We start from the raw sequence: 22,031 nt of genomic DNA, 5'->3' as shown, positions 1-22,031 counted from the left end.
TGGGGGCGGCAAGCAGGAGAGTGAGGTGGGGACGTGCATCCATCTGCCGGGCTGCTCTGCAGAGCACGGACTTAAAGACGTGCTTCACTTTTGCCAAGTTTGGAGACGTTTTCACCGTCACGTGGGGAGTCAGGTGAGTTGCTACTGACATCTAGTGGGTAGAGCCTACAGTGCAGGGGCCAGGCCCTCCCAGGACAGTTTTAGGGAGCCCACGACGTCAACACTGCTGAGATCGAGAAATTCTGAAAGCAGCAGGGTCTCCATCAAGCAACACGCCAGGAAGTGTTATTTTTTTTTCGCACGGCTTGCGGGATCTTAGTTCCCCGACCAGGGATCAAACCCGTGCCCCGTGCAGTGGAAGCTCGGAGTCTTAACCACTGGACCGCCAGGGAAGTCCCGAAATGTTGCTGTTTTTTTTTTTTTTTTTTTAAAATTCCTACTTATTCAGGTCAGGAGTCTATGGGAGTAATTCCCCTTTTCCTCTCGTTCCTCGTTCTCTGTTCATTAGAGTTCAGATCCCAGATTCTCTCTCGGCTCATTTGTAAACCTGAACTTTATCTCATCCCTGGAGGCATTTGTTTTCCCATGGATGTATCCCAACTCACTGCGAGTGACGTGCTTCAAGTCGAGAAGACAACAAACCGTTTCTTTTCTGAAGGGCTGTGGAGACTCGGAACTTTGGGGGAATCAGCACATCAGGAGGCTCGCCGCCTTTAGCTGTGTGACCTCACGCAAGTCACTTCACTGCTCTGAGGCTCAGGTCTCCTCCTATCTTCCAAGGGAAAATAATACGCGCTCGGCACACGTCCCTGGGTATCTGAGATAGTCAGGACATCATGTATGTGGAGTAGTTTGTAACTGGGCAGCCCTGTGCCTGTGGAGGGGATCACTGCTGGCGCTGCAAGCACCCCTGGAACGGCTGTCCAGTCCACTCCCAGGTCGCCCAAAGGCACTTACCTGAACGTGGTAGGAGGACCCTCAGGCCCTCTGCGGAACTAAGTGTAGGTGGCGGCAGCAGTCTTGGGTCCTCTCTTAGAATGAGTGATCACACCTAGGGATTCGCAGAACACCGCAAAAAAGACAACAGACCACACTAACCTCTATAAGGACACGCATTGCTCTAAAGGTGTGTTCTGAGAGCAGAGAGGAAAATGCAGTTTCTTGCCACCGTGAGGACCGAGTGCCCGGTTACCCCTCTCGGCAGACGCGGCCTGCTCTGTTCTAGGAGAAGGTGGTGACCGGATGGGACTGAAGCTGGCCGTCCTCAACAGGGAGCCTTTGGATGGGAGGAGGGTAGAGAGTTAAACACCACTTGGTTTTCAAGATTTCATATCACCCTGATACTTTTGTGACCTGAGAACTCAAATGATTCTACTACACTTTTGTGACACATGAGACACACAGAACGGTTATCGAGGTTTTTCTTTCCCAAGTATGTCGATGCAGATTTTACGTATCTAAAGACACTGGCGTTCAGCTTCTTGGTTTGGGTCCCCGTGTGCTTGTGTAATGCTGCCTTCCTCCACCCCACCTCATCCACACACCCCTGACCCAATATTTCATCTCTGAGGTTTGCATACTCGGGAATATTCTTTTGGGATGTGCTCTTCCTTTGCTTCCCACATGAAGCTGGAGTAGAGCCTGAGCTAGACCCTGAGGGGTTCAGAATGTTCTTATGACCTTCACATATGGGGCACTGTTGATAAAAGATGAGGAAATTTCTGTAAGGAATAAATCCAATGCTATGTTTGCATAATCTTTAATTGCTAAAGGTTTCTTTGGCCTATTTGTGTACCCTCTGTGTCTGATGCTGTTGGGCATAATATACCTCTCCCACCCGCAAAGTCTCTTTAGCAGTGCGGAGCCAAGTCACTGCTTTTGGGATTTCCGCAAATCTTGATTGACGACTAAAGACCTAAGTGTTCTTTTCAGGGCATCACTGAGAAAATGGCCTAGCAGATCTTACTTGTGTAAACCCATGTAACTGGTGCTTTACTAGTTTGAACACATTTTGTTTCATCTGTTGTTCTGTTTCTTGGCAGGCGTCTTCCTAAGTTCCAGAAAACATGGAGAAACCAATTATGATATATGGGCTAGAGCGTAGTCAGGTAATAAAATTGACAAACAAGTATGCAATTTCAGTTATGACCCTAAAGGACTGTAATACCAAAGGCAATAGGAAAAAAGGGAAGACAATGGAAACACTGAGCATCGCTGCCCCCAAGAAAACAAGAATCTTTCCCGTGTGTTTAGGAGTTTCTTTGGTATACCTGCCTGTCCCCGTGCGTGCCACCTACTGCACGGCTGGAGAGGGTCTCTTTCACTTAGCAGACAGATTTTTTTCTTTCTAGGTTTAATACCCTTTGTTTCTAGAGGCCAGAAAACAGCACAGGCCCCCAGAAGCCCACTCCGGTCTCTCATCTCTAAGAGCCTGGTCTTTGGGGCAAGGTGGGTCAGGTCTCTAGGGCAACTCTGGAGTTTTCATCCGGTGTCTGTTGGGGGCAGCCCAGTGTGGTTATGACCGTGGAACAGAACATCAAGGCATCACCATCGAAAGTCCAGCCATCCGGGAACAGCTCTGCCACAGTACTTGTGTTCTGAGCATGGCACTGTTCAGTGAGGCACTCGCCCTATGGCAGACCTGCATATGCTCAAGCTGGAACGTTCTGAGTGGTCTTCATGACATCATGACGGTCAGGGATCCACCCAACCTGGGACTGACTGGCACAGTACAGTACTCAGGCTGTGTGGCCTTTATGGATGGAGAATGGGCCTCAGTTTAGGAAAGGCCCTGGGCTCCTACCACCTCCTCTCCCTTCTCGGGACAGTCTGGTGGCCTTTTAGACTGGAAGTGAGGTCACTCCGCCACACACTTAGAACCTGCCCCAACCCAAGATACCTTGCTACATTTGACTCACTGGTTCTCTTTTCACGTGAGCACACCTTATCTTCCCAACTACATTGTAGGTGCATTGAGGGTGGGAACCTTGTCTCACTCAGCTTCACTTCACCTGTCCACTTTGCCTGCCACCTGTCCTGCCACCTGTCCACTTTGCAGTACTTAGAAGATATGTGCTGGCTGACTGGGCTCACCTGACAGGAGAACGTCAGCATTTAGCCCGAGCTTCATCGCTGAGAACTGACAGCCCTGCTGGACATAGGCAGGGAGGAGGAAAGGCGGGGTGGGAGAGTAAGAAGATAAATAAGGGAAGGGGGTGACGGGGTGAGCATGAGGGTACAAGAGGAGGCGAGAGCAGGAACTGGGAGGGAACTGACATGACTGAAGGGCTACAGGTGGGAAAGAATAGAATCCAAGGCCCAAGGTGTGGCCTCCTTCCTCGTGCGCTGACGTCAGTCGCTCCTGCCAGCACCCCCCAACTGCCCTCAATTCAGGAAGGAGCTGACAGCGACAGAAGCAACTCCTCGCTCTAGTGAGCACCGCATCCTGGGTACAAATTCGCCCCACTTCCCATATTCGGGGGGGCAAGTGAGGCCCCTGCCCTCTCCCTCCCCTGGCAGAAGGAAGGAAGCCCGGGAGGCGGGCTCACACGTCTGACCCCGTCTGACCCCGTGTGTCGATGGTCTCCCTGAAGCGGACCGGGCATGCTCCGCGCACTCACCGGGCTGCCGTGAGGGTCTGGAAGGGCTTCGTGGCGGGTCTGGGTCCGCGGGGCACATCTTTGCACGCAGCCTCCACCTTCTTGCAGGGGCCAGGCTGGACCAGGCGCCGTGTGTGTTGGAGAGCGGCTGCCAAGGCTTATTTCCTGCTCCCGTCCTCGGGCCCCACCTGCGCCGCTCAGGGCTCTGTGCCACTTCTCCACACTCAGCTGTGCCGGGAAGGAGGCACCGGAGGAGGGCATGCTTTGGAAGAACCTGTCCTCAGTGCTGCCTGAGAGTTCAAAAGCCCTCTCAACCTGGACAGCCTGGAGGCCAGAATTTGTCGCTTCAGTGAGCGGCCTGGCTGGGGGTAGGAGGTCAAGTTCTGGCCCACCCACTTGCAGCTCCTGCTTCAAAGAGGAGCCTTTCTAATCGTCTGGGAAATCTCTCCTGGCTCCCCCATGCAAACACTTTGTCTTCTAGGAGTTTCTCATCGCTGGCCTGCAAGTCTCTCTCCTCCGGGCAATTAAGAATCCCACTGCCCGCCCTTCCAGGCCAGGTCCTCACCCTGGGCCTCGCACCAATGGCCCCAGGGCTTCTTAGGAGAGGTCTTGCTGCCCCTGCCCACAAAAGCTTGGCATGCAGGAGGCTGGAGCTCTGCTCTTTTGGAATGCATCTACGTAGGGCCTAGTGTTTCCAGTTTCCCCTCTTTCCCCCATGGAACCCAGGAGGAGGACAGGGTGTGGACCAGGGCCTGTTATGGCACTAGAAGGTTCATGGCAGTTGGTCTGATGGACCTTGTGGGAGTCAGATCAGCAAACAGAACTGACGCCAGTCCTTATCATCAGTCATTTTCGTAGATCAGGAGCCTGTGGGCTCACCAAGGGCAGTGTCCACACGAGTCCTCCTCCTGCTTTGGCTGCTGGGCATCAAGCCTAAACAGTGAGAGCTCAAGACACACCCGCCCCTGTTATCCTAGGCACGTTCTCCTAGCTTTGGGGAAGTGACCGGCTCTTTCTGACTGCTGCACTTTTTTTTTTTTGCGGTACGCGGGCCTCTCACTGTTGTGGCCTCTCCCGTTGCGGAGCACAGGCTCCGGACGCGCAGGCTCAGCGGCCATGGCTCACGGGCCCAGCCGCTCCGCGGCACGTGGGATCTTCCCGGACCGGGGCACGAACCCGTGTCCCCTGCATTGGCAGGCGGACTCAACCACTGCGCCACCAGGGAAGCCCCTGCTGTACTTTTTGATTCTCCCCGTTATGGTTTGTCTCTTCATCGTCATGATTGTGGTACCTAATGGTTATTGGGCACTGTGGACAAAGAAAGTCGCCTGCCATTCTAGTAAACAAACAATGTTGCCCGCCATCAGGCCAGGGGCCACTGCAGCTGCACCCCCAGCCCAACATGGTGCACCCTGAGGGGAATTCAGAAAGGAGAAAAACGGGATACTGGCTATAGATAGTTAAGGTGCATATCTAAGGAATGATTTCAATGAGCCCAGACTCTGGCATCTTCACATACAGAGAAAAGCACTAAAGTCATGAACTTGAGATGTTTTTTGTGATTAGCAATAATCGTTTGATGTTTGACAACATTTTTTTTTTTCAGCAAAAACTCCTATATATCGTGACTCCTCCCTTACCTCTTCGGAATGGTTCCTCAGAGCTCTCTGAGAGGCTGTCTCATGGGCTGTAGTCCTCAGTAAGGTCCCTGAATAAAACAGAACTTAAAACTTTTAGGTTGTGCTTTTCTTTGCTCCAGTCAACAGCACTTAGAGTGTGCCTGTCCTTGTTTTGAGCGCTCTGCATGAATCGCTTCCTTTCATCTTCTTATCAGCCTTGTGAAGTGATGCCTATCAAGATCCCTATTGTACACGTGAAGCTCAGAGAGGTGAAACAACCCGCCTGAAGTCACAAAGCCAGTGCATGGCAGAGCTGGGGTTTGAAATCCTGTCTGTGATCAGAGTCCGAGTTCCTCCATCTAAGCCACAGTACCTCCCACCCCAGGCCATCCCCAGTCCATCCCTACCTCACTACAACCATCTCAGCAGTCTCTGTGTGTGGGTCCTGGATCTGTGTGTGTCTTCCACGCAGTGAGCTCAGCATTTCATCCTGGATAAAGAGGACACTTAGCAAAGCACTTTCCTTTCTTTATTGGGATTGAGACCAACTGTCTTATGGTAAGAAACCAACCACTCCATATATAAAGCACAGTGGTTAAGGGCAGGGGTTCTGAGACTTAGGGCTTTCATGGATTAAGAGAATTAATAAAATAAAACTGGGTTCTAACACAGGGCCAGTGACTTTTGATTTCACCATTTAAAAGAACACTATTTATACTACTACTACTACTATTAATACTACTAGAAATAATACCTAACCATCATAGAGAGAGGCTATGATGTACCAAGCACTGTTCTCAGTCTTTACGTGAATTATCTGATTTAATCCTCATAAAGAACCCTATTCCATAGGCACTGTTATCCTCGTTTTATAGACAAACTAAGAAACGTTAAGTAAATTGTCCCTGGGTCTGTGCTGATAACCATTACAATATAAGCTCACCCTTGATTCATAAAAGACATCTTTGAAAAAAAATCAAGCACACAAGGGAGACTCTAACCTCAGAATTTGGGGATAAATATGTAAAAGCTCAGTGAAGTTGGACAGCTCTGGGTTTGAGTTTGGGGCAACTTGTTTAATACTCTCTGTGCCTCTGTTCGACTGTAATGAAAGCACTGACACCTACCTAATGGGGCTATTGTGAGGAGTAAATAAGCCCTTGCCACGGTGACTGGCACATAATAAGGACCTCCAGTACATACCAGCTGCAGGTTTACTATTCCTCCTGGCACAGCCCTGCCAGCCCATCTGCTGGGAGAAGCTGGGTGTGGACAGGACAGCTTGGTCCTGCTTTGCAGGTCAGATTGTTGCTGTGACTGACTATCCCCCTCTCTCACTAACAGAAGCAGTCAGACATTTGGGCTTTACTTCCCATTGGTTGAAATTGGTGTTGCCTTGGCAGCACGTGTAAACATTCTGGCTGGGAATCCTGGGGAAAAGCTGCCCAGAGACTTTCTGAGGCTTCCCGGGCTACTACTGTTCCAGACAAGGATCTGGTCACTCAGGTATCGAGGGTTATTAAGGGTGGGAGGGTTCCACAAAAAGGACCTGCAATTGTTCTCCCCATTCATCGCTCAGACCACAAATTTGGCCCTGGCCCTTCACACCCATTTTGCCCATCAGGCCTCTCATTAGGAAGGGAAGGGGAGAAAAAGAACTAAGAGAGGCAGGTTGGAGGGATGCTTTAGACTGGTGCCCACAGATGTGTGAGGGTAACATCTGAACTTTGCTGAGCCCTGCTCCCCCCTTTCCCTCTGCCACTGGAGCACAGGGCACCCTGGGTCCTTCCATAGACAAGGCCCCTACCTCATTTGCTAGGTGTCGAAGGGCACAGATTTGGCTTCCAGTCAATTTGTCAAGAAGCAGTTTGCTGAAAGCCAAGTCGATGAATGGCCAAGTAGCCAAATGGGCCATTTTCTGAAGGATCACGTTGCTGTATGGTTAACTCACCAAAGCCTACCGAATTTACCAATTTACCAAAAAACTATTGTCTAACTATAGAGTTTACGGCAAATTGCTTTGGCCAAATTGGCATGGGCCTTGGGCTGGGGAGAGCTAGTTCTCTAGAGCTAAGGGCCTCCAGACACCCTTACCGCCACCCTTCAGGTCCTCCTCACTCTGGGATGGGCAGCCTGAGAAGATTCCACTTTCCTCCAGAGGATGACGCTGTCCACCAGTTGCAGCAACAGGGAACTGAGGCAGAGGCAAACGAGCTTAAAATGCTGACATGAAACCCAAATGAACACGAGTCAGTATTATTCCCAGAATGTTTAAAGGCTGTTCACACCATTTCTGGCCTGACGGCCAGGGGAACTGGGGTTGCTTTGTACAGCACTCACCACACCTTGGGACCCGTGATGTCCAGAAAGGGAACAAAGGGTGACCCTTCTTGAAAGAGGCTCGCAGAAAGAGAGTGCGCACATTCTGGACGGCAGACGGAAATGTGAGATCGGGGCCCCAGGACTCTTTGTGAACCTTGGAGGGAGGAGAGTGGGGTGATTAAGAGCACAGGCTGTGGAGCCGGATGGTCTGGTGTGAGCTTGGCTTCCTCATCTCACATGGTAACAGGAGTCCCTCTCTTTATGACTCAGGGCCCCAGCAGGAAATTGTTGGCATATAGAAAATAGGAGAGGTGGAGAAGTGTTAAGTAAAGGGAATATTTACAAAGGTGTGAGCAGAGGGTAGGGAAAGGAGGGGCTGGTAACAGTGGGGCCATGGGGTTGAGGGGAGAGGAAGGTTACCCTCACCAGACTGACAAGTTGTGAGCAAGCTGCCCCAGGACAGATGGACACCTCCTCCACTCAGCCAGCCACAGGTGACCCTGGAGGTGGAGAACCCCGGTGAATACACTCTTCTCCCTTCAGCCAGAGGGCATGGGAGAGCCCACTGCTGCAGTCCCAGCAGGTCAGCGTTCCAGGGCAGAGAGTGGGGGAGGTGGGGAGAGTGGGCCTGGAAGGGCACAGGGAAGGTCTCCAGCCATGATCTCACAGCGCTGTGCTAAGAGCTAAATGGAACGAGGCCCATTAAACACCCCAAATTGGGAGTTGCTATTTTTACAAAAATAAATAGCTCCCCTGGGAGTGAGCGAGCCACTTTCACGCAGGGCCCACCATGCAGGGATTGCCTACAGGGATTTATAACTGGCGCTAGAAGTGAGTGACTACTCCTCCGTGAGGAGACTTCAGTATAGCAGGGAAAGAAGGAATCCAAGACTCAAGGGAAAAAGATGGAAAACGTGCAAAGACTTCTAGCTCTGTGATGAACCCTTCACAGCCCTGATAACTCTAATCTCCACAGTCTCAACAAATGCTAAAAGCATTTGGAAAATTTTAGTTATCACTTATAAACATCTTACTAAAATAGGAGCAGACAAATGTTTTCTGAATAAATCTCAAGCCATGAGCCAGCATCATACTTACTGGTGTGACACCAGAAAGCACACACACTGAAGCCCGACGCAAAAGAAGCAGGCTCACCATCTCCACTTTCACTTCCATTTTTCTGTAAGTGTTACCCAAAGCTAACACATATATTGTAGGAAAAGAGATAAAAAATGATAGTTTCCGGCGGATAATTGTATACCTGGAAAATCCAAGAGAAAAAAACCTGAAAAACGAACCTCTCCTATACTGTACTGCCTCTAATCATTTTGATACACTTTTTTAAAGAGTCGCGTGCCCTCAGTGGCCTAAAGCAGGGGTTGAAGTTCTAAGAAAGACTCAACTGGAAATCAATATTGTTAGAACTCTAAGGAAGTTCGGAATCATTCGGCTATGTCTTGCTGAAGTCTTCATGGTTATGAGAATTGGCAAATCCTTGGTTTTCAGGAATATGGACCTCAACACCGTTTCCTGTGTCTTATGATTCTTCAAGAGATAGTCTGTACTTAGACGAGAGTGTACACACGTGCGCGCGTGCACACACACACACACACACACGCAAAAAGTAACTTTTTGAGTTTTTTTCCAAGCCAAAAGAAAATGAATGTGACTAAAAATGTCAAATTTCAGAAGGAAGTAGATGTGGATAAAAGTCCCTACAAGCCAGATGATGGATACAGAAGACACTCAAAATGTAACTGAACTAGCTCTAGCTGTAGCCAAGAATGTCATCGCTGCTGCTATCAAGTTCGTGGAAGGTAGTAATCCTGTTGGGGTGCGTAAAGGATGGTCTCATTATGTAACAGCACACTAGGAGGCAACTAATAAACTCATACCTTGTTTGCAGAAGCCAAAAAGCCCATCAAAAATATCGACTGGATCACACAGGGTGAATTCACAGAAGAAAGGGGCCGTAAACAAATTGAGGATTTCGTTTCGGTAAGTCCGTTGACCACTCCAGCTCAGCACAAAGGGGAAGAACAATTAAAAGGCTCCTGTTTGGGCTTCCCTGGTGGCACAGTGGTTGAGAGGCCGCCTGCCGATACAGGGGACACGGGTTCGTGCCCCGGTCCGGAAAGATCCCTCATGCTACGGAGTGGTTGGGCACGTGAGCCATGGCCGCTGGGCCTGCGCGTCCGGAGCCTGGGCTCTGCAACGGGAGAGGCCACAACAGTGAGAGGCCCACGTACCGCAAAAAAAAAAAAAAAGGCTCCTGTTTGATGCAAAGTGGAAGTCCTTCTAGGAAGCCTAAGCAATGATATCACAGGCGACCTGAATAAGTAAAAACTGTCCTCATCTGGGTTGCAAAGTCAAGATGGGATAGTCTTTGAAGGTGAAAAGCCAATTGTATTTTCCAGTGTTTGTGTCTTCCTCACAGTACACTTCCCTAGGAAAATCGGATATTCTCAGCTAAGCAATTTCCCCATGCTGCTGCTCTAAATGGGGGCCTAGTGGCCTAAGGAGGGAGATGCCCCTCTAAAACAGGGGTTCTCCAGCCCCAGCTTTAGAGTTCTCATATTAACAGAGGGGATGCACACAGATCACGAGTCTTTTTGATTTAGCTTTGGAATGTATTCACTGTACAGTCAGATGCACATGCTCATGAATTTCTTTTCTTTTTCCTCCTGGTCCTGGCTCTGACCTATTTGTGTGGCTTATCCCAGCAGCTCTGGGGAGAAGGTCCTGGGTGGCTTTGCATAACTGGCGGGGTGGATGAAGAAGAATGGCCTGAAATCCCCACTCACTGTATTTCCTTAGAAGAGAAACCAGTTGAAATTGGTGGAGGCAAACTCCCCCAGCCTGGGAGAAGTCTCCAGCTGTCTCTGTTCCTCTGATCAGCCCATCCAAGCCTTCCACCCTAAGGGCACTTTCCCAGGCCCAGGAAGGCTTGGTCAGGTGGGAAGGAGGAAAAAGGTCAGGGGTTCCTGGCTCCACACCCTCCATCCGTGATTGCGGCACGGCTCGCCATTGCCATTGCAAGGGGTATCAAGAGCACAGTGAAGAGAAACGGTGCAAAGTACTAGCTACTCTTGGGCCTTCCTGCTCTGGAGCACATCTCCCATTTGGGTTGGGGCAAAAGTGACTGCCTGCTGCACCCAAAGTCTGTGAATCAGACTGAAATTGGACACAGAACAAGCAGGAAAATGTTCCCCTGCAGATCCTACTGGTTCTGAGTAAAAGGCAAAGGTCAGTCCGGACAGTGGCCTATAGGGCCCGACATAATCTGAGTCTCCATCCCCACTTCCTCCCAACTGACTGCTCAGACTCCATCACCCACCACCTTCTCCCCATTCACCTTCCTCACTCCAGCCATACTTGCCTCCTTGCTGTTCAACTGCCAGGCATGCTCCCACCTCAGGGCCTTTGCACTTGCTGTTCCCTCTGCTGGAACCCTCTTGCCTGAGATCTACTCTCATCGTTCGCACTTTCCCTCTCTTCAGGTCTTTGTTAGGACGCCTTTTGCTCACTGAGGCATTTCCTGGCCACCTCATCTAAAATTGCACCCATCTCTCCTCTTATTTTTTTTTTTCCATTAGCACTTACCTCTACCTATGATATTAGATTTTATTTACACTATTGCCTTTTTTCCATCACCAGACCACATGATCCATGAGGCCAGAGACTTTTGTTCATTGCTCTGTCCCCAGGCCTTAGAAAGGTCAGGTACATAGAGGATGTTCTATAAATATGTGTTGAATACATGAACAGATTTATTCTCTCCATACCATTATTCTTCACAGATGAAAAGCTAAGTCAAGGGCTGTTGTGAGGACACAGAAAATTAGAAAGTAGAAGGTGATGGAAAAGGTAAAAGCTCTATATAACTCCTGACATAAAATCACCCTGTTCCCAGCCCCACTAATGCAGCAAGCCCTAGAAGTGAAGTCTATCATCTAAGTGCTAGGCATTTCTGATGGAGAACTTTCTCAAGCCTATTGCAGATTTCCCAGAGTCCACCATACACCAGGGGACAGCAAATTAGGAGTTACCATTTCCTGAGTGAGCACTGCTATGTGCCAAGCACCACTAAGCACTTCACATGCATTATCTCATTTAATCCTCACAACAAACCTGTGTATAGGTACCTCAGTGTACCCATTTTACAGATGACGAATCTTGAGGCTCAGAGAGGTTGGGCAATTTGTTCAAAGTCTTTCTTTTTTTTTTTTTTTGCGGTATGCGGGCCTCTCACTGTTGTGGCCTCTCCCGTTGCGGAGCACAGGCTCCGGATGCGCAGGCTCAGCGGCCATGGCTCATGGGCCCAGCCGCTCCGCGGCATGTGGGATCTTCCCGGACTGGGGCACGAAACCGTGTCCCCTGCATCGGCAGGCGGACTCTCAGCCACTGCGCCACCAGGGAAGCCCCAAAGTCTTTCTGATTAACCAGCAAAATGAAGTTTTGATCATAGGTCTGTCTGATATACTTCTTCCACCTTAACAGGAAAAGTACTTTTTGATGACAGAAATAATGCAGTTTACTATCAATGAAAAATGCAAATTCAAAAGATTTTAAGGCATTGCAATGTGAAATGGGGCACGGATTCAATCCCTTGGGAACTAAGATCCCGCATGCCATGCGGTGCAGCCCCCCCCCCAAAAAAAGAATGATTAAATCTGGTATCACAAGGCTTGTGTGTTTGTGGGGAGGGAACTGATGCACTTATACATTGCCAGTGGGCATAATAATTGGTTAATTTTCTTCAGGAATGCAATCTTGCAACAAGAATATACAAATAAGTTCTTAATATAAGAAAAACTGGAAAATCCCCCATGCCTATCACCATACTTAAAATATTTTTACAATAAGACATCATTATTAAAAAAAAAACTCTGAGCAAAAAGACACAAAGTAGAAAATGAAAGTTCCCAGATCTACTCCCTCAAATGTCACTTATCATCGATAACAGTTTTGTGCATATACTTCCAGGTGCCTGTTGATTTTGAGTGTCCAGTAATATGTAATTGGCTAAGCCATCCATGGTAGAGTAGCACAATGAGATACTGCTTCCTGGAAGTGAGTATATGAAGCAATGTTATGTAAAAATGATAAAACATGGGATAACACACACTCACTGCACAGAGATAAAAATGGGAAGAGAGTGGCCTGATGGAGATAGCTGAATTTACTGCGTCTAAGGCTGCGTTAGAAAATCCTAGAACTGAGACATCTGATGGGGTGGAGAGAGCACTGCTCGGGAGCCCTCCGAGCTGGCTGCTCGGGAGCCTGGGTCCCAGCTGTTGTGTGGGATTGTCCCTTCCTATTTCTAGGCCCCAGGATCCTCATCTGCAAAGTGAGGGGCCTTGTTAGATGATCTTTAGGGACCACTCCAATGCTACAAAGTCTGTGATTGTGTGACAGATTAAACATTAGGCCTGAAAAAGTATATCAAGTAACACAGAAAGGTTGGGAAAAAAAAGACATGCTCCAACGGGCCTCATGGGGTTGGCTGTCAGACTCCTTCAATGAAAGGGAAAATGATCTATGTAAGAAGACACAGAACTGATCTCAAGGAATCTAGGGTCTGGTGCTCCTCTCTGGCTAACTGAAACAGCCAATTGGGTATAAGTTTGAAATAAAGTTAGCTGAGGCAGAAGGCCAGCCTACATTTTTTTTTTTTAAAGGAAGGCCTAAAGTCTTTTTACCATCTCCTCCCAAACTCTCTCTCTACATCAGTGGGATTGTTAGACAATCCTATTTCCTTCCTTCTGTGGACCTGCATCTTAATTCAAGATCTTTTTTAGGAAGATTTCTGTGCCCCAATAGCCAGTGCAACGGTGTTCTGTTGAACCTGTTGAACACCTCTGGCATTCAAGGCCTGGTGCTCAGACTCAAGGCTACATCATGCCTTGTGCGGACCATAGGTGTTAGTAAGATCTGTGCTTTGGAGGGGGACGCTTCTCCAAGGGATCTGAGGGATCTGAATGATCTCCTGCCTGATCTATTCCTTTTCTGACCTTATTTTACCTACCACCTAGGGCTGCAATGAATTGAGTCTGATTTTCCAAAACAGCTTGTGAAATCAGCCCCCTTACTTTCTAGTCACACCTTTAGGTCTTCTGGAGTACAGTGAGCAGAACACGTGTTCTAAGCACTTTCTAATTATTTTCCAATTAACCAAAGTTGCCTTCCAAGAAAAGGTCTGGAAGGAGGTTAGCGTGTATGTGTGTGTGGTGTGTATGTACATACACACTGAGCGTGGGCCCCTGAGCTCCAAAGCCCAATCTCAAGCAATGTCTGCACTATTCACTTATTTGACATTTTAGCTCCACCTTTTCTCTCCCCTACCTGTGGAGATAAGCGGGGGTTGACTGTAGTTTGTATCCCAGTCAAAAGTGTTAGAAATGGATCCAGAAGCAGGGCTGTAACCCCTACTGTTGTGCGCTGCCTTCGTCTAGACAGCTTGAACACAAGTCTGCTTTTCTTCCTTTGTGTGCTTTTTATTTTTTCCTATGAAACAGCACTGGAAGTATCACGGCCGCTGGGTGCACTACACAGAGTTTTTAAAGAGGGAAGATGTGATTCACAGCTTCCACTACATCTACTGTGTACACTGGAGCATCCCAACTGCTCGGAGACCCATACCACGAATCAGTGCCAGTGTCTACTTCACCATCAAGATCAACACAAACAAACCTCCGGTAAGCGCTTTCCTTTTCTGCCCTGTTCCCTTCGGTGAGGCTTCGACGAGAATAGAGACTTCTCTTGTCAAGGCCATTGATGGGCCCCTTCTTTGTGAAACAGAACAGTCATATTTCTGTCCTCGTCTCGCTTGGCCCATCTGCAGCACTTGCCATAGCTGATCACTCCCTCCTCCGTGAAATATTCCATTTGGCTTCTAGAACAACATTCTCTCCTGGTTTTCCTCCTGCCTCACTGACCATTCGTTCTCTACTGGTCTACTAGCCTCTCCTCCTCTCACCAACCTCTTCATGTTGGAATGTCCCAAAACTCAGGCCTTGGATCTTTTCTCTAGCCTAACCTCCTTGATGATCTTATCCAGTCTCCTGGCTTTAAATGCCACCTCTAGCTCATGATTCCCAAATTTCTATCTCCAGCCCAGATTTCTGCAACTTGGATGTTTAATAAACATCTCACTTATTGTATCCAAAACTGAACTTCTGATTTGCCTTTCCAAGTCCAACCTACCTGCGCCTTTCTCATCTCAGCTGATGGCCAAAATCCTTGGTGTCATCCTTGACTCTTCTTTTTCACTCACATCCATTAGGAAATCCTGTTGGTCCTACCTTCAAAAATAGGCCCTGACGGGACTCCCCTGTTGGCGCAGTGGTTAAGAATCTGCCTGCCAATGCAGGGGACAAGGGTTCGAGCCCTGGTCCGGGAAGATCCCACATGCCGCGGAACAACTAAGCCCGTGCGCCACAACTACTGAGCCTGTGCTCTAGAGCCCGTGAGCCACAACTACTGAGCCCGCGTGCCACAAGTACTGAAGCCCGCACACCTAGAGCGCATGCTCCACAACAAGAGAAGCTACCGCCATGAGAAGCCCGTGCACTGCAACTAAGAGTAGACCCCGCTTGCTGCAACTAGAGAAAGCCGCGCACAGCAATGAAGACGCAACGCAGCCAAAAAACAATTAAAAAAAAAAAAAGGCCCTGAATCCAAGCGTTTCTTCCCACTCCACCTCTACCACCCTGGGCCAAGACACCATCATCTCTCACCAAGGTTATTTCAATAGGCTTCTAACTAGTCTCTCTGCTTCCACCCTTACCCACATCCTGTCTCTTTTCAGCCAGCCGGAGTGAGCCTTGGAAAAATGAAGTTATGTCACGCGTCTGTTTTGAACATTCCAACATGCTTTTCAAACTTCAAAGTGCATGTGAATTACTCAGGGGTCTTGTTAAAAGGAAGATTCTGATTCAGCAGGTCTGGGGCTCAAACTTCTGCATTACAAAGAAGCTCCCAGGTGATGCTGATGCTGCAGGTCCACAGACCATACTTTGAGTAATGAGGGCCTACAGGCCTTGTGTGATCTGGTTCCTTGTTATTTCGACTTTCCCGTTACTCCTTCCCCCTCACTTACCCTGCTCCAGCCACTCTGATCTTGCCACTCCTTAAATAAGCCAGGTATTGTCCCTCCTCAGGGCTTCTGCGCTTGCTGTTCCCTTTGACTGGAACCCTCTCCCCTAGGTACGTGCACAGCCTGCTGGCTCACCTCCTCCACTGCACTTTCTACCCCACCCCCATGATTTTGCTTTCCCTCCATAGCACTTTATCACCTTCTGATCTTCTATGTAACTTCTTATCTTGTTATACCCTGCTCCCCCACCAGAATGTAAGCTTCAGGAAGGCAGGGATTTCTGTCTTGCTGTAAAACAAAGCCTGGTAAATAGCAGGCACTCAATAAATACTTGAAGGAATGACTGCTTGTAGCCACTAGGTCGACCGTGAATATGAAATATGTTGATAGCTGGTGTGAAAGGAGTCCAAATAACATGTATGAATCCAAGGCTAGGGTCCTTAGGACAGGGTTGGTACCAAGCATAATGCCTGGAATACAGCAGACATAAAAATGTTATTTCCCCTCTGCTTTCATCCTTTCAAAGTTATTTGAGGCTCTGCCTGACTCTAAGGCTTTATATATGACCACACAGTGAGCCAACTATGTCCTATATTCATCCTATCCTAGTACAAACTTACCTAGTTGGAGAGTTTGGAACCTGGAGTGATCTAAAGAGGTAAAATCTGTGAGTTCTCACTTCTCCTGGTCATATATCCTGCCATCAGCTGTCTTGCTAACTGGCGAGCTCTAAGATCGGAACGTGAGGCTGCTGGAGGTGAATGAGACCATGACAAGAGACCACACAGAGAGAGGGCTTGGGAACCTGGCTCTCGCTCAGAATTCCGAGTATAATTTTGGAGGGGACACTGGATGGGGACCACTGAGACGGCATTACAACCTAGATTTTTATGCTGCTTTTAAAATGTTTTTGAACCATGTTCATCTATATGGTTTCATTCTTAGGCCATCCTTACGAGGTAAGTTGGTTGAGTGAAACTGGAGCACGTAAAGAAGGCACATGACTTCCTCATGCTCCTAGTAATGAGAGCACAGCCTCTCTTGACTTGTTTTCAATTTTGTGGATACTCTTAAGGTATTTGTTGCCAAAAAGATCTTTTGGGGAACACAGGTTTGGAGTGAAAAAGAACTACTACCTACAGACCTCCAACTCACAGGGAAAATGAATTCTAGAAATTGAGGAGTCTACTTATGGACACTTGTAGCAATGGAAAGAATCATGAGTTGCCGTGACTGGTCTTGGCTGACAGGTGTCTTTTTCTCTTAGGATACACCCATTGATGTCTCTTACGTCTTTGAGAGCCATTCAGTGGTTCACAGGTAATGAACATTTAGAGACTTACTTTAAAAGGGTGGTGGGAAAACTCATCACACTCCAGGAGCCCAGCAGGCCCACAGCCACAGGTAATTTACGTAATGGTCACTTTTCTTCTTTGGACCACCTACTCCATTAAGATGGGCTGAAAGTAGGAGTCTGCCTTTGTTCTAGAAAATTGTTTTTATTTTTAGTGTCTCGTTTTTCAGTGATTATAAATGTGAGGATTAGTTGCTGGAGTAGGGTGGGGCCAAGGTAGGTCATGTCTACTGTTTCTATGTGAAACTTCACAGTCACATGGAACTAACTCACATATAATAATTCCTTTTATTTGTACAGCTCTCTCTTAAAGAATCTTTACATATAAACTCATTAAGCCTTTTATTGAATGGGCCTAAGGAACAGAGACGACCTTTGTCCCCCACCCACAAAAGGCATTTTGCTCACTAGAAATGTAACAGAGTAAACAGGTAATCAATCCCTGGCTCAATGTTTTGTTTCATTTTAAAAGCTTCTGTTGTGTTTGTTTTTCTTCCTCTGCAGACCAGGAACGACTCACTTTCAAGAAAAATGCCTGAGGGACATTATTGAGGGCAAATATATTTTAATGAATTCAAATATCTTCCAATTAAACAGAGTCAGAATCTTCCCGAATATTTTAGGAATAGATTTCTCATCGGAGTGTGTTAAAAATACAATACTGTACATTGAACCACAGAATAGTATTGAATAATAAACTTGTGGCACACAATCCAGCTGCACTGGTTTTCTTTGCATTCATTCATTTTCCAGTTGGCAACTTCCATCACATTAGCAGAGTAACCAGTAAGTTGTCTTCTATTTTCTAAAAGGTTTTTCCCATCACTGTCTGCATCACTCAGTCTTACAGGTACAAAAGTTGAGTTTAGGGAGTTGCTAAAATTCACCTGTCAGACCAAACTGAGATTGGTCCTTGGCTGCCTGTTCCCCCATTTGAGCCTAAGTCTCTAGCCTGGACACACCTCTTTCATGGGCACAACTAGGGAACAGAAAAATGGCAACAGTTCTACAGCTCATAATATAACCAGTCTGAAGAGTTTCCCTACTCGCAGACCCCTTTATTTACTGCAAGTTAAGCCTCACTGTTAAACAATACATTCTGAAACTATGAAACTGGGTGCGCTGCCTGACACAGCACAGCATCACAACTGTGATGGCACCAGGGTGGCTTGAGGATTGGGTGCAATGAAACAGGGAAGGTTCAATCGCCACCCTTACTATTTCTTGTCTTCTTCCCATCCTCACACCAGATCGTTCCTACCATTCCTGTGAGGTTGTCTTGCCTGGCTGCAAGGTTTTAAAACACCAAAGACAAAATTATGAGTGATTACTTACAGGTACATCAGAATATGTATTTATGTACAGAAGCACTGGAAGGGAACACAGAATACTAAAGACAATTGATGGGGTAAGACTGTGGGTCATTTTTCTTTCTTCTTATTTTCTAACTGCTGCATTTGTGCAATAAATTAAAAAGGAGAGAAAATCTCATCAGAGCAACAGGTGAGGAGGGGGGAAACTAGCTAAGTCTCCTTGGAGAACAAAAAATATATTTCAAATACAATAGCCCTCCCATTTGACTTATGGCTCAGGTGACTAAAACACAGTTTGAAGCAGTAACTCTAATAGGCTGAAAATAAAATACTTTTAGCCCTTTTATTCTTCCCTCCTCTTTCCCAAAGAACATGCTACTGAAGCTATTCTTTGGCAGATCTTTCCTGAAAAAAACTTGATGAAAGATATGATAAAGTTCTGAAATAAATTAATATATTTTCTTTCATTTATTCAACAAGCATTTGTTGAGTATCTACTCTGTGGAGGAGACAGGAGAATCCAATGAAAATCCACAATATTCATATATCACAAAATTGTTGCATTTAAACTACCTTGCCTACTGAATGAAAATCAGAGAACAAACCCATTCAGTCTCTAGGAACCAGTAACAAAAAGTAATGTTCTTAGAGAACAAAATTTTTATTTTAAAAAAATTTTTTGGCCACCTGCGCAGCTTGTGGGATCTTAGTTCCCCAACCAGGGATTGAACCCGGGCCCTAGGCAGTGAAAAACGCCGAGTCCTAACCACTGGACCACCAGGGAATTCCTAAGAAAAATTTTTTTTTTTTTTGGCGGTATGCGGGCCTCTCACTGTTGTGGCCTCTCCCGTTGGGGAGCACAGGCTCCGGACGCGCAGGCGTAGCAGCCATGGCTCACGGGCCCAGACGCTCCACGGCATGTGGAATCTTCTTGGACTGGGGCACGAACCCGTATCCCCTGCATCGGCAGGCGGACTCTCAACCACTGCGCCACCAGGGAAGCCCTGGGTCTTCTTTTTGTATCCATTCAGCCAATCTGTGTGTTTTGGTGGGAGCATTTAGTCCATTTACATTTAAGGTAATTATCGGTATGTATGTTCCTATTCCCATTTTCTTAATTGTTTTGGGTTCGTTATTGTAGGTCTTTTCCTTCTCTTGTGTTTCTTGCCTAGAGAAGTTCTTTTAGCAGTTGTTGTAAAGCTGGTTTGGTGGTGCTGAACTCTCTCAGCTTTTGCTTATCTGTAAAGCTTTTAATTTCTCTGTCAAATCTGAATGAGATCCTTGCTGGGTAGAGGAATCTTGGTTGCAGGCTTTTCTCCTTCATCACTTTAAGTATGCCCTGCCACTCCCTTCTGGCTTGCAGAGTTTTGGCTGAAAGATCAGCTGTTAACCTTATGGGGATTCCCTTGTGTGTTATTTGTTGTTTTTCCCTTGCTGCTTTTAATATGCTTTCTTTGTATTTAATTTTTGACAGTTTGATTAATATGTGTCTTGGCATGTTTCTCCTTGGATTTATCCTGTATGGGACTCTCTGTGCTTCCTGGACTTGATTAACTATTTCCTTTCCCATATTAGGGAAGTTTTCAACTATAATCTCTTCAAATATTTTCTCAGTCCCTTTCTTTTTCTCTTCTTCTGGAACCCCTATAATTCGAATGTTGGTGCGTTTAATGTTGTCCCAGAGGTCTCTGAGACTGTCCTCAGTTCTTTTCATTCTTTTTTCTTTATTCTGCTCTGCAGTAGTTATTTCCACTATTTTATCTTCCAGGTCACTTATCCATTCTTCTGCCTCAGTGATTCTGCTATTGATCCCATCTAGAGTATTTTTCATTTCATTTATTGTGTTGTTCATCATTGTTTGTTTCATCTTTAGTTCTTCTAGGTCCTTGTTAAATGTTTCTTGCATTTTGCCTATTCTATTTCCAAGATTTTGCACCATCTTTACTATCATTATTCTCAATTCTTTTTCAGGTAGACTGCCTATTTCCTCTTCATTTCTTAGGTCTGGTGGGATTTTATCTTGCTCCTTCATCTGCGGTGTGTTTTTCTGTCTTCTCATTTTGCTTATCTTACTGTGTTTGGGGTCTCCTTTTTGCAGGTTGCACGTTCGTAGTTCCCGTTGTTTTTGATGTCTGTCCCCAGTGGCTAAGGTTGGTTCAGTGGGTTGTGTAGGCTTCCTAGTGGAGGGGACTAGTGCCTGTGTTCCAGTGGATGAGGCTGGATCTTGTCTTTCTGGTGGGCAGGTCCATGTCTGGTGGTGTGTTTTGGGGTGTCTGTGGACTTATGATTTTAGGCAGCGTCTCTGCTAATGGGTGGGGTTGTGTTCCTGTCTTGCTAGTTGTTTGGCATAGGGTGTCCAGCACTGTAGCCTGCTGGTCGTTGAGTGAAGCTGGGTGCTGGTGTTGAGATGGAGATCTCTGGGAGATTTTCACCGTTTGATATTATGTGGAGCTGGGAGGTCTCTTGTGGACCAGTGTCCTGAAGTTGGCTCTCCCACCCCAGAGGCACAGCACTGACTCCTGACTGCAGCACCAAGAGTCTTTCATCCACACGGCTCAGAATAAAAGGGAGAAAAAGTAGAAGGAAAGAATTAATAGAAGTAGAATAGAAAGAAAGAAAGAAAGAAAGGAGGGAGGGAGGGAGGGAGGAAGGAAGGAAGGAAGGAGGGATGGAAGGGAAAAAAGGAAAAAAGAAAGAAGTAAAATAAAATAAGATAAAAGTAATAAAGTTATTAAAATAAAAAATAATTTTTAAGAAAAAAAACGGATAGAACCCTTGGACAAATGGTGGAAGCAAAGGTATACAGACAAAATCTCTCACAGAAGCATACACATACACACTCACAAAAAGAGGAAAAGGGGAAAAAATCATAAATCTTGCTCTCAAAGCCCACCTCCTCAATTTGGGATGACTCGTTGTCTATTCACGTATTCCACAGATGCAGGGTGCATCAAGTTGATTGTGGAGCTTTAATCCGCTGCTCCTGAGGCTGCTGGGAGAGATTTCCCTTTCTCTTCTTTGTTCTCACAGCTCCCAGGGACTGAGCTTTGGATTTGGCCCTGCCTCAGCGTGTACGTCGCCGGAGGGCGTCTGTTCTTCGCTCAGACAGGACGGGGTTAAAGGAGCAGCTGTTTCAGGGACGCTGGCTCACTCAGGCTGGGGGGGATGGAGGGGCACGGAGTGCGGGGCGAGCCTGTGGCGGCAGAGGCCGGATTGACGTTGCCCCAGCCTGAGGCGCGCCATGCGTTCTCCCGGGGAAGTTGTCCCTGGATCCCGGGACCCTGGCAGTGGCGGGCTGCCCAGGCTCCCCGGAAGCGGGGTGTGGATAGTGAACTGTGCTCGCACACAGGCTTCTTGGTGGCAGCAGCAGCAGCCTTGGCGTCTCATGCCCTTGTCTGGGGTCCGTGCTTTTTTAAAAAATTAATTTATTTTATTTATTTCTGGCTGCATTGGGTTTTTGTTGCTGCACGTGGGCTTTCCTCTAGTTGCGGTGAGCAGGGCTACTCTTCGTTGTGGTGCGCGGGCTTACTGCTGTGGCTTCTCTTGTTGCAGAGCACGGGCTCTAGGCACACGGGCTTCAGTAGTTGTGGCACGCAGGCTCAGTAGTTGTGGTTCCTAGGCTCTAGAGCACAGGCTCAGTAGTTGTGGCACAGGGGCTTAGTTGCTCCATGATATGTGGGATCTTCCCGGACCAGGTCTTGAACCCGTGTCTCTGGAGGCCACGGA

General features: G+C 47.4%; 1 protein-coding gene and 1 long non-coding RNA gene across 3 annotated transcripts; one reads left to right on the top strand and one right to left on the bottom strand.

Moving 5' to 3' along the window:
- Positions 1–2,106: 2,106 nt before the first annotated feature.
- LOC141277607 (uncharacterized) lies at positions 2,107–7,415 on the bottom strand. Of its 2 annotated transcripts, none has more exons than XR_012329239.1 (3): positions 7,313–7,415; positions 5,626–5,708; positions 2,107–5,307 (listed from the first exon to the last, which is right to left on the bottom strand). It is a non-coding gene; the product is annotated as an uncharacterized lncRNA (long non-coding RNA). The 2 variants fall into 2 exon arrangements; XR_012329238.1 differs by lacking the exon at positions 7,313–7,415 and adding an exon at positions 6,422–6,518.
- A 427-nt stretch (positions 7,416–7,842) lies between these two features.
- Positions 7,843–18,406, top strand: AKAP14 (A-kinase anchoring protein 14). Its single transcript, XM_019949543.3, has 5 exons — positions 7,843–9,357; positions 9,447–9,538; positions 14,059–14,238; positions 16,906–16,958; positions 17,497–18,406. Exons 1-5 carry the CDS (start codon positions 9,240–9,242, stop codon positions 17,684–17,686), a joined length of 633 nt encoding a protein of 210 aa, XP_019805102.1. The 5' UTR covers positions 7,843–9,239; the 3' UTR covers positions 17,687–18,406.
- The last annotated feature ends 3,625 nt before the right edge of the window (positions 18,407–22,031 follow it).

Source organism: Tursiops truncatus, chromosome X (assembly GCF_011762595.2).
Source record: "Tursiops truncatus isolate mTurTru1 chromosome X, mTurTru1.mat.Y, whole genome shotgun sequence".
NCBI lineage: Eukaryota > Metazoa > Chordata > Mammalia > Artiodactyla > Delphinidae > Tursiops > Tursiops truncatus.
The sequence above is the reverse complement of the archived record's forward strand: the minus strand, read 5'-3'. Positions and strand labels throughout refer to the sequence as shown.